This window comes from Molothrus ater, chromosome 19 (assembly GCF_012460135.2).
Source record: "Molothrus ater isolate BHLD 08-10-18 breed brown headed cowbird chromosome 19, BPBGC_Mater_1.1, whole genome shotgun sequence".
Lineage (NCBI taxonomy): Eukaryota > Metazoa > Chordata > Aves > Passeriformes > Icteridae > Molothrus > Molothrus ater.
In genome coordinates, this window is record NC_050496.2 from 8,815,295 (window position 1) to 8,829,538 (window position 14,244).

General features: G+C 45.2%; 1 protein-coding gene across 2 annotated transcripts in view; it reads left to right on the forward strand.

Annotated features, from left to right (window-relative positions):
- RHBDL3 (rhomboid like 3) overlaps positions 1-14,244 on the forward strand; it is a 61,187-nt gene that overhangs the window by 27,092 nt on the left and 19,851 nt on the right. For both annotated transcript variants that reach the window (XM_054516857.1, XM_036394500.1), the window contains one exon: positions 9,428-9,586. In XM_054516857.1, the coding sequence (XP_054372832.1) occupies positions 9,428-9,586 (159 nt within the window). The remainder of the gene's footprint in view (positions 1-9,427; positions 9,587-14,244) is intronic.

The window sequence follows — 14,244 nt, forward strand, 5'->3', positions numbered from 1 at the left end:
GTCTCTCCTAATGTAGGCAAGATGGTTTTCTGAGTGATCTTCTGCTTCACCTCAGCCATACCTCATCTCCTAGGAGAACTTGCAATTTAATTTTAAAACTTCTGGTGAAGTTAGTGAGACATTTCTTTTATTAATAATAAAAATAATCAACTTAAGCTGATCTAAGGCTGTCCAGTTTGACTTCTAGCCCCTAGATGTGATTATACCTTTGTCTTGGTGGAGACTCCTGTACTGCTAAATATCTGTTCCTGTGGACAGTGATCAAGTCATTGCTTAACCTTCCCTTTCATAAGGTAATGAAGTGAGCCTGTCAGTGCAGCCAGTCACACTGTACCTGTAAAAAGCGCCAAAGAGGTAATGTCACCTCATTTACAAACCTGCAGGTCACATTTCCTTTTTTGCAGGCAGTGTTACCTTGAGAGCACTCTCTATAACAAGCAAGGTTTTTTTTTCCCCTGCTGGGAATGGCTGCTGCTGAAGATGGCATTCCCCACCCTGTGCACTGGCTGGCATTCTTGGCTCCTGTCCAGATGGCTTTCTGTTTATTTTTAGTGTAATATATATTGTTTACAAGTACCAAAAGACCTTGCTCACACTTAGTAAGTTGCTGCTTTAACTCATCTGTGAGCATGATAACAGACTTTTCCTCAATTTGCTCCAAAGTCACTAATGAGAATTCAGTAGGAGGAAGATGAATTCTCATGGGACCCCATTAGTGGCATTGCCACATGATGGTGGCTCTCTGGCTTAGATTTATTTTTTGAGACCTGTCAAATAGCCAGATTTCAGCATGTTGAATGTATGACAGCCTGAGTTTGTGTCACAGTAAATCCTCAGACTCAGGGTTGCCTGGTGATGTCAGATGCCCTGCAGAAATCAGTCATACCAGTGACCTTGGCTTATGATCTGTGCCCAGTTTGTGTTCTCATCCAGATAATATCAGCTGGGCATAATCTGTTTTCTATGGCCTGTTCTGACTGATATAAGACCAGTCCTCCTTCAAGTGTGTGTTACTCAGTATTTGTTCCTTTGCTGTGGGTTGCTGTTAGACCATCAGGACCTGCTGTATCCCATTAAATTCTTGCTGGGCAGTTTAGGGAGCAGGGTGTGTGCCTGTCACTGTGATTGCACAGGAGTTTGGGAGCCATGGTTGGAAGGGCTGTACTGCTGATTCAAAACTGGAAGAACGGGAGCAAGCAGATCTTGATGTTCTTCCAGTGTTCCCAGACTTGCAGAAAATCAGTATTTGTAATGACTTTTTAAAACCTTTTGGATGAAAGTTACCTTGACCTGCTGATTCAAAACTAACTTTAGCAGCTGCTGTGTAACATTCTCCAGAGTTACTGCTGGAACAGAAAGTGCATCATCATCATCATCATCATCATGTGATAGAGATAATTCATTGGGCTTTTGTCCACATAAAAAACAATAACATTTCAACTCCTCTGACTCTTTCACACTGATATCACCTATGCAACTTTTTCCAGATAATATCAGACCAAAAACCTGTTTTGAATGAGAAGACTCACAGACTCATATGCTAGACTGTACTAGCATAGATGCAGCTGTGACAGGAGACATTATCTACAGCAGTGAATTTTACAGAAATCTTATGTATCATTAGTTGACCCAGGGGTAAGCAGGGATTGACTGCAGGAGCTTGGTGTGAAATACAGCCTCCTCTGAACAGTTCTTCTCACTGTTGTGTGTCAATTTCTGGTTTGCTTTGGGTTGGTTTTTTTTTAGCTTTTTTTGTAGCAGTAGTGATTAGAGCCTGTCTGTCTCCCAGTTGTGAGATTGACTGTGCATGCTTATGTCTTCTGGTGAGTTATGTAATGCAAATCAATGCAGCATCTCACCCAGAGTGTGTTGCATTTTGGATCTGAATGAAATAACTTACATATTACATCCCCTCATCATGTAGAAGCCCTGAGAGATTTAATTAATATTAATAGAGAATTTTGAGATTTTCCAGTTAGATATGTCTAAAACCACCTAAACAGTAATTATGTGGTGGTGAATGAGAATATCACGTGTCTTATGATACTATGGATATTGCTGTTTTCAGCTTTTGATATTTAATGCCTTACACCATCCGGATGAAAAATGGAGTTTATTTTATCTAGACGGCAGAACTCATTGCTTCAGGAGATTGTGGAGGCCTAAAAACTGGAGGAATTCAAAAGGGAGAGCAAGAGATTGGGCATTCGTACATTAAGAATGTTGGGGCCAGTGCTGACAAGCAGTTCTGCAAAGTTATAAACCCCTTGCCTCAGGATTTAAGAAAATATTTTAACTGTTCATGTGAGTTTGGTCACACCAATCACTAAGTGGTCTCTTGTTGGCTTCATCTTGTCCACAATCACAGGAATGAGAGCACCAGAGCTTGGGCTGGTGCTGTTGGATACGTGACTCACCTGTCTGGGTCACAGCCTGCCCAGGCTGTTACTGCAGCTGAGACAACTGCCCATGTAGGAATGTGCAGCATGGTCAGTGCTGGATCAAGATTAAAAAGAATATTTTCACCTAAAAAAACCTCACCTGTGACTTTTTAGAGTGCCTCAGCTTCTTTCCAGTAGCCTTAATGCACTGCCATAAATAATAAAACAGGAAGAAGCAGAGCTGGAGAAGGCTCAGTCTATAAACATGTCTCTTTGCATTAGGCCTTGTGGCGTAATGGAGGGCATCTCCTGCCACCCATACTGTCTCATTAATCATGTCATTATCTCCCTCACTTTCAGTGCTGCATCTCCTTCCCTCTCAGTGATGCTGGTAATGGAGCTTTTATTTACCCTGGCTTCTTTCTGGGAGCGGCTCTGGTTTCAAAGCCAGCACAGTGGTATATTTTGAATAATTTAGTTCTGGGTGGCTTGAACACTGTCTGTAATTCCCCAGCTGAGACTAGAGGCTTGTTTCTGGAGGTATTCTGCCAGGAGGCTGATTTGGAGAGAGGCAGAGGGATCGCTCAGAGTGGTGGGATGTCGAGGTGGCTGAGGACTGAAAACCCACTCAGTGGGTCTTGTGTGCACCTCTCAGCTCTGTCCTCTCTGTCTTAGCAAGGACTTGCAGCAAGAAACCCACAGGCAGAGGATGGATAAGGAAGAGAGTTGTGTTAAAAATGAGCATGGAGTCAGAAACATGAATTTGGGTATGTGGCTGAGCATGATAGGTTTCCCCTGCAAGCTGTGGGTCAGAAATTACTGGGGTCTCCAAGTGTAGGATTTGCTTGACCTATGGTGGCTATGGACCAGGTTATGCAGACCTCTGTAGAGTCAAGAAGTTCAGTGTGGTGTCCAGCTGTCACTGGCTTTGGGAAGTCTGATAGTTTTCTGCACCTGAAACCTCCCCAGGAGGCCATCTCTGTTCACAGGGACACTGTTGGCAATTGCCCTTTGCCATCCAGCCACACTCTGAGTTCTCCCCAGCCCTCACTGTGCTGGATCACAGAAACACAGGTGTGGTGTCTGTGCCCTGTAGATGGGGAAATCACAACACCCCACAAGTCTGTGGGCTCACAATCTTGGCAATACCAAAAATCAAATCTGGCTCCTAGCCCTCTTTCCAGTCTGCCTCAGAACTGAGTAGGGGCACACTCCTGAGAGAATCTTTTGATTCTCTCATTCTTGTTGAATCTGTGCTTCTACTGTCTGTTTAGATGAAGTGCTTCTGCAGAAGGTAACAACAGATGGTAGTAATGTAGGTCCCTTCCTTGTCTTTATGCCTAAGACAGTAGGAGAAAAAAATTAAAACAGAAATGCCTCTATAGATTGGCCAACTAGCTCATGAACCTGGTCTTTCAGGCTATTCTGCTGTTCAGGGAAAAGAGAATCTTATACCAGCCCCATCTATCTCCACTTTGCCATGTGCTACATGCAGACATCCAAATCCAGGTGACAGGCCCTCTTCTCTGGGATGCCACCTGGCCTAGGTGAGAGCTGAGCTGGGCAGCTCTGTGCTCTCACTGCATCTTTCCTGAGGAGCAGGTGTTTCTGGGAACACTGCTTGGTGAGGGACTATCCTCTGTGCTTAAAAGCAATCTGGCTTTTGAGAGCTGGGTGATGTTTCCAGCCCTCGGGTTCACCTCAGGTCAAAGCAATCTAACATGCCCTAAAAGTACTGCTGGACAGCCCTTAATCACTTTATATTGTCTGGGCAGTGGTGAGTAAATTCATTATTTACAGGGGAGGCGGGCGTGCGTCACTGGAGCCAGCACTAATGGTTTACCATGTGTGCTCAGGCAACTCAGATGAGGTGACTTTAAATGGTGGGAAGCTGGATTTCATGGATTTACATTTACCTCTGACTGGCCTTCCTCTCTGTTGGATCAGGATTTTTCACAGGCACTTCTCTCCTTTAGAAGAGAGAGTGGGATCATTAAGTATTCCTAGACTGCAGAGACTGTGCCACCTGAGTTCCATCCAGCAAAGCTCAGAGTGGTTTCTGAAATCCTTGAAGATGAAAAGATGTTGCATGCAATTTCCACTTTCCAGTGGAAAAGGACCTACATGTAAATAAGAAACAGGCCAACTATTGAGAGCTTCTTTCTGGTGGGAAATGAATCAGGGGTTTCATTTCTATATAATAGGGAGGAGAAGCTGAAGCTCAGGGCAATTTCTTTGCAGAATCTCCTAGTCTGGAAGCAGAGCTGGGGTCAGTGCCAGGAGGCCTGACACTGCCAGGCCAGTCTCTCCCAAAAGTGAAGACACCACCGAACCTTAGAATGACTCAGATTTCAAGGAACTGGTCCAACTCAAGGCTAATTTCCAAATTAGATGAAGTTGCTTGGAGCCTTGCCCACTGGAAAGACAAGTGGGGCTTTGGTGATGTTGAGACAAAGCCCTTCAATGAGGAAACTATGGGTGGTAGCAAACTCTGTCCTGCAATCCTAAAGGCAGCCAAGGATCCTGCTGTTGTGCCCAGTTCAGCTGTTGACTCTCCAGCTGCCCCCATGCCCCTGAGGGCTGTTAGCCATGGGGAGAGGAGCAGCTGGCTGCACTCTGAAATGTCTGAGCTTTCCCAAGATACTCATTGTCTGTCTGCAGCACCAGCCTCCACCCTACTTGCTCACTCAACCGTGGCTGATGTGTCTTTAATTAAAGAAGAGGAACAATTTGAGATTTCATTTTCCTTCCTCAACTGAATTTTCTATTTTCATCACACTTTGTGAGGTCCCCTCACCTTACTTTTATCTAGTAGTTTTGCTGTTAGTTTCTGGTGTGTCTTCTCTAATACAAGGAAGAAACAGGAGAAAAACAGATTGTTTTGGGCCAGGGAATTAAGATCCTGGGTCAGATGGCTGCTACGGTCATTAACATATTTACATTTTTGCTTAAGAGCCTGGTTGAGGATCAAGGGAGTTAAGGGTGATTGTCATTGAAATGCGGATGAAACCTTGCATGAAATTGCCGTTAGTGTCCCATTGTCTGGGGGCACGAGGGGGGGCAAACGGCTTCCTCGTCCCTGATCACTTGCCTGCCCGAGACCGTGGACAGGCAGAAGGAGCTGTGCTGAGGGAAGGCTCTGTGGTGCCTGTGCTGTGGGAGCTTTGCTCCCCGTGGGGCTGGAGCAGGCTCAGCACGGCCCTGCTGCTGCCTGCAGGCACTGCCTGTCCCCGGGTGAGACCCTGATGCTCGGCTGGGCTTGTGGGACAATTGGCCCCGGAGGAGATCGCCATGGATAAATGCATGAAGCGCCTAGCAAAGGTCAGTTTTCTCTTGTATAATTGATGGAGCTGAGTGTTTTGAGTCTGCTGTCACATGTTTTTGCACTGGTGCAGCGTCACCTGGACTGCTGTGTGTACTTTTGGGCATGATATTATGAAAAAGACATGAAACTGTTAAAAAGTGTCCAAAGGGGGCCATGAGGATGATGCAGGGTCTTGAGGGGAAGCCGTGTGAGGAGTGGCTGAGGTCACTTGGTTTGTTTGGCCTGGAGGAGACTGGGGAGAGACCTCACTGTGGTCTTCAACATCCACATGTGGGGCAGGTTCTGATCTCTTTGCTCTTATGACCAGCAACAGGAGTCAAGGAGACAGCTAGAGCTGAGTCAGGGATAGGTCTAGGTTGAATATCTAAGGGTGGTTGTGCACTGGAACAGGCTCCCAGGGCTGTGGTCACAGCACCAAGCCTGTCTGAGTTCAAGAAACGTTTGGACAACACTGCCGGGCACATGATGGGATTCTTGGGCTGTCCTGCATAGGGCCAGGAGCTGGATGGAGCATGGAGGACTCGATGATCCTAATGGGTCCATTCTAACTCAGCACATACTGTGATTCTATGATTTGCCTTGTGTAGGGACACAGGATATGCAGGACCTGCTCAACCTCTTGATTTTTGTGGATAGCTGTGATATCAGAAACAGGGTTTGAAGCATTTTGAAGTATTGGTGTGGATTTTGAGTGGTGACAGATGAAATTTTTACATGCTTTTTATAGCGAAATGTTGTACAATTAAAAATTTGTTTAAACATAAATAAGAGGACTTCTTTACAGCTGGGGTTGACAGTAAAACATTCTGCTCCAGATTGTGGAGCCTGTGCTGCCCTGCTCTGAGGTATTTCAGTTCAGATGTCAGTTGATCATTGTTCATCTCTTACTCTCACATTGCTCAGATCCACTGTTTTACTTCACACTTATTTCTAATTATTATCATTAACATGGTGCCAAAAATAATTATATATAATAACATGGAAGAGGAGAAGAGACTCGATAGCCAAATTACACTACAGAAAACACCAGCTACCTTCTGCCACTGCTTTGACTTTTGTGGAGCAAGCAGCAAGACTTCAGTGAGCTGAAGGAGGAATGCTGGTGCCTATTGGTGTGAGAAAGAAGCAGATTCACTTGTAGCCAGCAGACAGCTACAGCTTCAGCTGTGCCTTTGGAAGGCAGCAGCCAGTAACAACAACATCCTGAGTGACAGGATGTATCAGCTCCAGCACTAGTGAGCCTGAAATCATTAGTGTGTCCTTGTGGGCTGGGTTGAAGCTCTGAAGCCGTTGTGTAATTTCTGTTCTTGGTTACAAAATGCTTCTTTTCGGAAGGCTTGAAAGCAGAACAAAATCTGGGAAAAGTGGTTTGTGATCTCAGCAGCTCTTTTGTTCTCTGGAGGCCTGTGTGCTGCAGCTCTGTATCTCATCTGCCCTTTGAAGGAATAGCCATATTCCCTGGGGCTGCAGCCTTTGGTCTTCCTGCAAAGTCAGTGACCACACAGCATGGGGAGAGTCCCACACCTTGGGTGCTGACCCTGGCCCTCAATGTAGAGAGGTACTTAAGCCTTCAAGGAGCAAATGGTTTTATCCTAGACAAGCTAGGTTCTGACATTTTAAATATCAAGACACAGTTAAAGTGGTGCAGTTAAGTAAGATGTTGGTTAGGTCAAATATTTTTGAGAAACAGGGATGAACAGAGCAGTATCTATGGGGCTGCAGGTCTTAGATCCATTCACTGAATGACTCATCTCACAGCTCCTACAAATTCCCCTTGAGAAAGGTCACCCCAGGTATTGTGCTAATAATACTTTATTTCCTGGGTATGTGTGTCTGGGATTGTGCACCACAAACAGGCTGGCCTGAGAGTCACAGCAAGAGCCAAAACTCATCAGAGCTGAGCCTGAGTGCAGAAGCCCTGACTTTTGGGGTTGGTTTTAGAGTTTGATCTGTTAACTCAAAGCATCAGAGTGGGCCAGAGTAGAGGAGCTAAACTTCTCCAGGGATTTATATTAAGCCTTTGTTTAACAGTAAACAGCTGATGAAATCCACCTTTGGCTCTGGGTGCCATCTGTCAGGGAGGTACATCCAGGCCACCTCACAAGGGCAGGACAACCTTTGGCAGAGAGCAGGAGAGAGTGCCCAGCTCTGACTGTCCGCAGGTCACTTGGTTTATTTTGTTTTGTGTAATCCCCAGCAGCTTTTTCACAGAGGGGCTGCTGCTTTGACCAAAGGGAGATAGTCCTACTCCAGCAAGGAGCTGTGACCTCCCCTCCTCAGGTTAGACAGCTCCTCCTCAGCCAAGCAGCTGGGGAGAGCAGAGCAGTGGGGCAAAGGTGTTCAGGCCAGAAGGAGATGGAGCCAGATCCTCACACATGGGCACTACAGCTTCTAAACAAGCAGCCCATGCCTGAGGCTGCTCTGTTTTATAGCTGTTCTGCTCAGCCCTGCTGCTGGCAGGCTGCATCCTCTGCCACATCCTCCTTCCTACCCCTCCCTTGCCAAGGCACTTCCCTCCACTGTGTCTGATCGAAGGCCCAGCGCCTGCTCAACTTTTGTTCTCCATTAGGAAAGAGTGAGGATTGATAGGACCTTTTTGGCTCTGCCAAGGCCTATTATGTCCCAAATGTTTCCATGAAAAGACTCCCTCCTGACCACCCTGCCCCCTGACAGCCATTCAATCCAGCCAACAAGCTTGATATCATTATCTACAAAAGGAGGCCAGCGAGCACCAGGGTCCTCACAGCCAAGTTTGGGAAATCAAAGGCAAAATCTCCCAGCAACAGAAAACTGGTAGAGATCAGACTGCACCAGGGCTAGTGCAGACTGGTCTGGCAGCTTGCAGCCACTCGTTTTCCAAGCACATCAGAAAGGTGCTCGGTGTGGTGCCAGCACTGCCTTTGTCAGGGCTGAGGCTGTGCCCTGTGAGCTGGCAGCCCCTCACAGAGTGCCCTAGAGGCCACTGGAGCAGTCATTAGTTTGGACAGCCTTGTAAAGGTGTCTCTTTTCATCAGTGGCATGTCTAGATTACCCACTTAGGCTCAGGGAAAACAGTGATGTTTTTGGTCAGAGTGGGATTCACTCCAGGTCTCACCTGGGACTTTCCTTCTAATGACTCTGGCTTACATTCTCAAAATGGTGTGTGGCTGCTTTGTCACTTTTAGTTTGACATGGTGTTCATCTGCTTTGCTTCCTGTCCAAAGATTTTCTTTCCCAACTGTCTTAAAATAGCTCTTCAGCAGTGAAAGCACTTACCATAGTGAAGGCATCTGTAGAGATGATCTGGAAAGGTGACTGTCAGAAACACTGAGCATGGAAGGGGCTTGAGGAGGGGTGGCATATTCCTGTTGTGCAATTGTGTTAGGAAATAGTGGAGTAAAACTGTTTTCAGTGCATTTTATCTCACACACTGCATCTCTGGTTTGCTTGATGTTCCACATAGAAAGAGATATAAAAAATAGACAAGAGAAATGATGATGCAGAGGGCAGGAAGGTGAAGGGAGCTGATGTAGCTGAAGCTTGGGTGGATGATGATGCCTGGACTCACCCCTCTCTGCAGCAGGGTGCTTTCCAGTCCCTGGGTGATTGCAGGGCAGTGTCACCAAAGCCTAGAGCAGCCCCTGGGTCCCTGTGGGTTTGCAGTGGGTGATGAATGCACAGGAGGACAGAGCTGTGTGTAATGTGGGGTTGTTAATTGTGGCACTCTCCTCTCCTCTCCCAGTTTGATCCTGACAACACTGGCTACATCAGCACGGAGAAGTTCCGCTCCCTCCTCCAGAGGCACGGCTCAGAGCTGGACCCCCACAAACTGGAGGTCCTGCTAGCCCTGGCAGACAGCAACTCTGAGGGGAGGATCTGCTACCAGGACTTCGTCAACCTGGTGAGTGCTCTGGCTGGTAGGGCCTGTCAGTCCTTGGCTCTGCTTAAAACATGGGCTGTTGAGGCACAGTGTCTCTTTCCCTCCCTTTATTAACACCAGTGTTTGCTGCATCATATTCTGCATGGACTTGCTTCAGCAAGAGTCAAATTGCTTCTGATTTTTCCAGGGAAACAAATTTGCATGGGAAGGAACTGTGGGAACTGTAGTAATATCATGAAGGAATGGCTGCTGCTACTTTGGAAGTTTTTGCTCTCAGTATCATTTGCTAGCTGCTATAATGAGCCATTTGTTTGCAAGCAGAGGTCTGTCAGTCTGGATGTCTCCTGTTTTATCTAGAGATTTCACCACTTCCAGACAAAAATATGTAGCTAACGTGTTGACATGCTGGATGGAGTCATATTGCACTGCTGTAGGCATCAACAGCAACAGGGATAAATTGTTTCTAGGTCACATTCATTTTATGCCAGGTGAGGTGTCTCAGAGTGCATGAGTCATGATCTGGATGCCTCTCTATCTCTACTAATGAGTCAATTAGTGAAGGGATTGCTCTGTTTCTTGTCAAGGCAGTTTGTTGAGTCAACACAATTGCAGACATGTGTTGTCAGGTGCCCAGGATGGCTTAGAAATGTTGTTTGCAATGTATCTTGGACACTGGCCATTCAGAGGCTTTGCCTTGTTCTTACTCTGTCATTGAACACCTGAATCCCAGATTTAGTGCAATATTAATATAAGCCTGGGTGACAGAGTCAAAGAGGAATGGAAGTTGGTGACATCTCTGAGGTTTCTGTGGCAAGCTGGATGTGTCCTTGTTGCTGAACACAGTAATTTGTATCTCTGTGTGTTCTGCAGACAACGAGGGATTTGATCCCTTCATTTGTCACGGTCACTCATGCACATGTTCTTGGTTTAGAAAGAGTCTTGCATATGTCCTGTTTTCACATTTATCAGAGAAGTATGATAACATGGCCCAGCTATCAAGGACCCAGGTCATGACCTCCATCAGGCTGTGGGCAGTGTCAAGGTGAAGTGACTTTATTGGAATGACATAAACCTGCTGTATCTAACCAGGCAGTCTTGTAAGCCCCTTGCCCATGCCTAGGGACACAGTAGAATAAATGCAGCAACTCTTAAACAGATTACACAGTGTGAGGTTTTCCTCAGCTCCAGCATAACAAACAGTGTGGTCCTCAGTGCTCAGCAGAGTATTTATAGTAACAGCTGCTTGTTCCACAGTTGGGGATATTCAAAGTACTGTGCAAGCATTCACTAATTGGGCTGCACAACACTTAGGTAGCAGGAAGAGGCATCATCGAATTTCTTTTACAGAAATGATGGCCTAGGGCCAGCCAACACATTGGCAACAGGCTCAGGAATAGAACTGGGCTTTTTTCTCTCTCCTTGCTCCACAGGGCTCAGGAGCAGCACACACTAATGAGAGGTAGGTGGGAGCTGAAATGCTTGGACATTCTCCTCCTTTGGGAATAGGTGGCTGTGCCAGCTCACACCCAGGTGATGTGGTTTTTGCAAAACAGCAAATTTCTTTCACTACTATTGAATGACTCCTATAAAGAAGCCATTGATTTTCCTGTCACCAGCCCCTCTATCCTCGTCTGCATTTTTTGCACTTTCTAATCAATAGGCAATGCAAATGCCAAAACATTAAACTACTTACAAATGACATCTCTTTTCTCACTTCTCCTCTAGTTTCTATTGATTTCCAGCATCCAAACTTTTTTTTAGGGCTCCTTCTGAACTTTCTTTTGAACTTCCTGATGGAAAGAAGCAGCACAGTTGATACAGAATCACTGTGAAATTAGGGATTTCCTTCACCTCCTAGCTGTCAACCATCGGTGTGATGGTGTTTAGGTGCATGTTTGTGCTTGATGATCATTAGCCCTCTCTGCTTTATGCTCAGGTTAATTTGTCTGTTTCAGTAGCTTAGCAAGAACTGATCTGCTGCCAAAAACGATGTTGCTGGGTGTGGGGATGGAAAGGCTGACCTTTTACTAAACCAGAAGCTTTACAAGCAAGGCTCTGTAATGTATGGTTTTCCTTTTCTCCAGCATCATTATGAGCAGCAAGATCTCTGCCTGCTCTCTCAGGCACTGTGATCCCCAGCTAAAGGACTGCTATTGAGCAAAGCTTTGTTATCCTCTGATGTCCAAAATGTTTTGTGAACTTCTAGATACATCAAAAATGTAATTATAGGACTTCTGACCTTAATAGCAACATCCACACGTATGCCTGCTCTCAGCAAAGCAACTTAAATTTATGAAATTGATAAGTTTTAAAATATGAGACTAGACGCCAGAAAGCACTTAGGAAATAAATTGAGAAATGAATAAATTCAAGGAAGATGAAAACTCCTGGTGTGATCTGCAAACAGAAAAGGCTCAAAAAGATAAGATAGGCAGCTCATTGGAAATTACTTCTGTGTGTATGAAATTCAGCTCATGTAGTTGTAAAACACAATGCTGCAATCATATCCATTTCTGTTTCTGCACTGTGGTTTGTAGTAATGGCAGAAAGCAGTTTCAGATGGGATTTCTTATGCTGTGTCTGAGACAGTGCAGAGTAACAAAAGTGTTTCCTGTACAAGTGGAGACATCTTGTGCATCTCTGCTCTCTGGTTGCTTTGCAGCATTGTGAAAAGAGATGCGCAGAGAAAATTCTGGCTGTGAACAGCATGGGCCACAGGAGGAGATAGTGAATCAAGGTGTTTAACTAACTTTGCTACTTTCAGAGAAGAGACAAGCCAGGAGTTAATTATACTTGAGATATTATTTGCTGGGATTCTTGCTGAACAGCAGTTGCTGTTGGCAGACCTGGATTACTTCACATAATATCCTGTGAGCTGTAATAGAGCTTTTGCAGTAAGTAGTAAGCTCTAAGACAGAGTTCATGTGACTTGGGAAAAACAAAACACTGCTGCTTCCATCAGAAATGTTTAGCTGTGGCTTTGTAGTAACTTGAAGTTGATGTAATATCTCAGCAATGAGCAAAATATATTAACTAATTAAATGCACATCCTTTATTTTCCAGATCAAGAATCACTACCTGCTTTGCTTTCCCTGGCCTTGCTGGCTTCTAGGGACAGGCTAATTCTACCTCATTTTTAGCGTGAACAGTGCACATTTTTGAAGCACTGTGTGACAATGTTATTTGGACCACAATGTTAGTCTTGTCCTGCAAGCAATGTTCTTTCAAGTAACCTTGCAATTTGAAAGTGTTTTACCTTTTCTATTGGAAGTGCTGGAAGGCCTAAGCCTGGCACATTTAATAGGAATCAGGCAAAACCTTGAGCAGGGATAATTTATTTTGTCTCTCCTGCGTCTTTCTTTGAATCCCTTGAGTAAACCACTGCTCGGTCAACCAGATCAGAATGTTGGTATTTGGTATTCAGGTTTTTTTCCCTTTGATACTGTTTGGGAAAGTGCTACCAGGTTGGCTCAGAGGATGTGAACATCTGTGACAGATGAACTTAATGCTGAGATATGCATTTTGGGGAAAGCTGTCTCTACCCACATTAGCATTTTGTAGAAGTGTGGGCAGAGGGAAGGAAATAAATGTGAATCTTGAAAGCAAAATTGATTGGAGAGGTTGCATTTGTAAGTAAAGTGGGTTATAAAACTGGAGCTGGCAGAGCCTTTTAAATGCTTGTGCTAACTTCTGATTTAATGTTCTGTGTCTTGGAGGATCAGAGCTGGAGAGCTGAATGCATTGCCTGTCACAGAGCTGCCTGTGTTAAAAATAGCTTGAGACCAGTCTCAAAGATGCCAATAGGTAATCGGCAGAAATCCGTGTTTTCCAAACCTTCTGAGTGAGGCTGAATAAAACCATAAAAGGGGTACTGTGCCCCACACAAGCCCTGAAATTGGAGATGGGGGAAATACTACATGACTTGGCTATTGATTATCTGAGGTAGCCACAGTACTACAGATATCCAAGGAAGACAGAGAAATTGGTCTGCCAGTGGGGATGGACAACTTCCTTTGCAAGCTGCAGATTATCCCAGAGTAATTTTGGAGTGCCATGTGTGCTAAACAAAGGCAGGGCTTTGTACTTCATCAAAGTTTGTCACTGTTCTACTCTTGCCATCCTAAATGTTGACATTTTCAGTGTTGAAGACAGGTTCAGATCTAAGTAGGAAAAAATGTTCCATTTGCATAGAGGTATCAAACCCAGCTCTTGAGCAGAGCTCCAGCCCTAAGCCTTGGTTTGTTTGGGTAGGGTGATGCCAAAGGGCAGAGATGGCACCACCTGGGTACCAGTCAGCTCAGCCTGGCTCTTCTGCAAGCGAAATTTCTTTCTCTCTGCAGAACACCATTTTGCAGGCAGGAAGGACTAAGGGAATGTGTTGTTCCCCACTGCTATCTTCTCTCTCCACATACTGTTTGTTGTACCCATCTGCTTGCAGCTTTAATATCACACTCATTAAAGAAGTCCTAGATCAATTGCATGAAGAGAAGTGGGGTGAGCTGCCCTGGGCTCCTGGAGCCATGATTATGTGCAGGCCAACAATGGGCCAAGTGTTCTTTCAGCTGATGATTAAATACTTGACTCATAAATACCAATATTATGTAATTCCAAAATCCAGTCAGCAAATTGTGACCATATGCGAGACTCTGTTTGGGAAGATTTGAGTCTTCCAAAGTCAG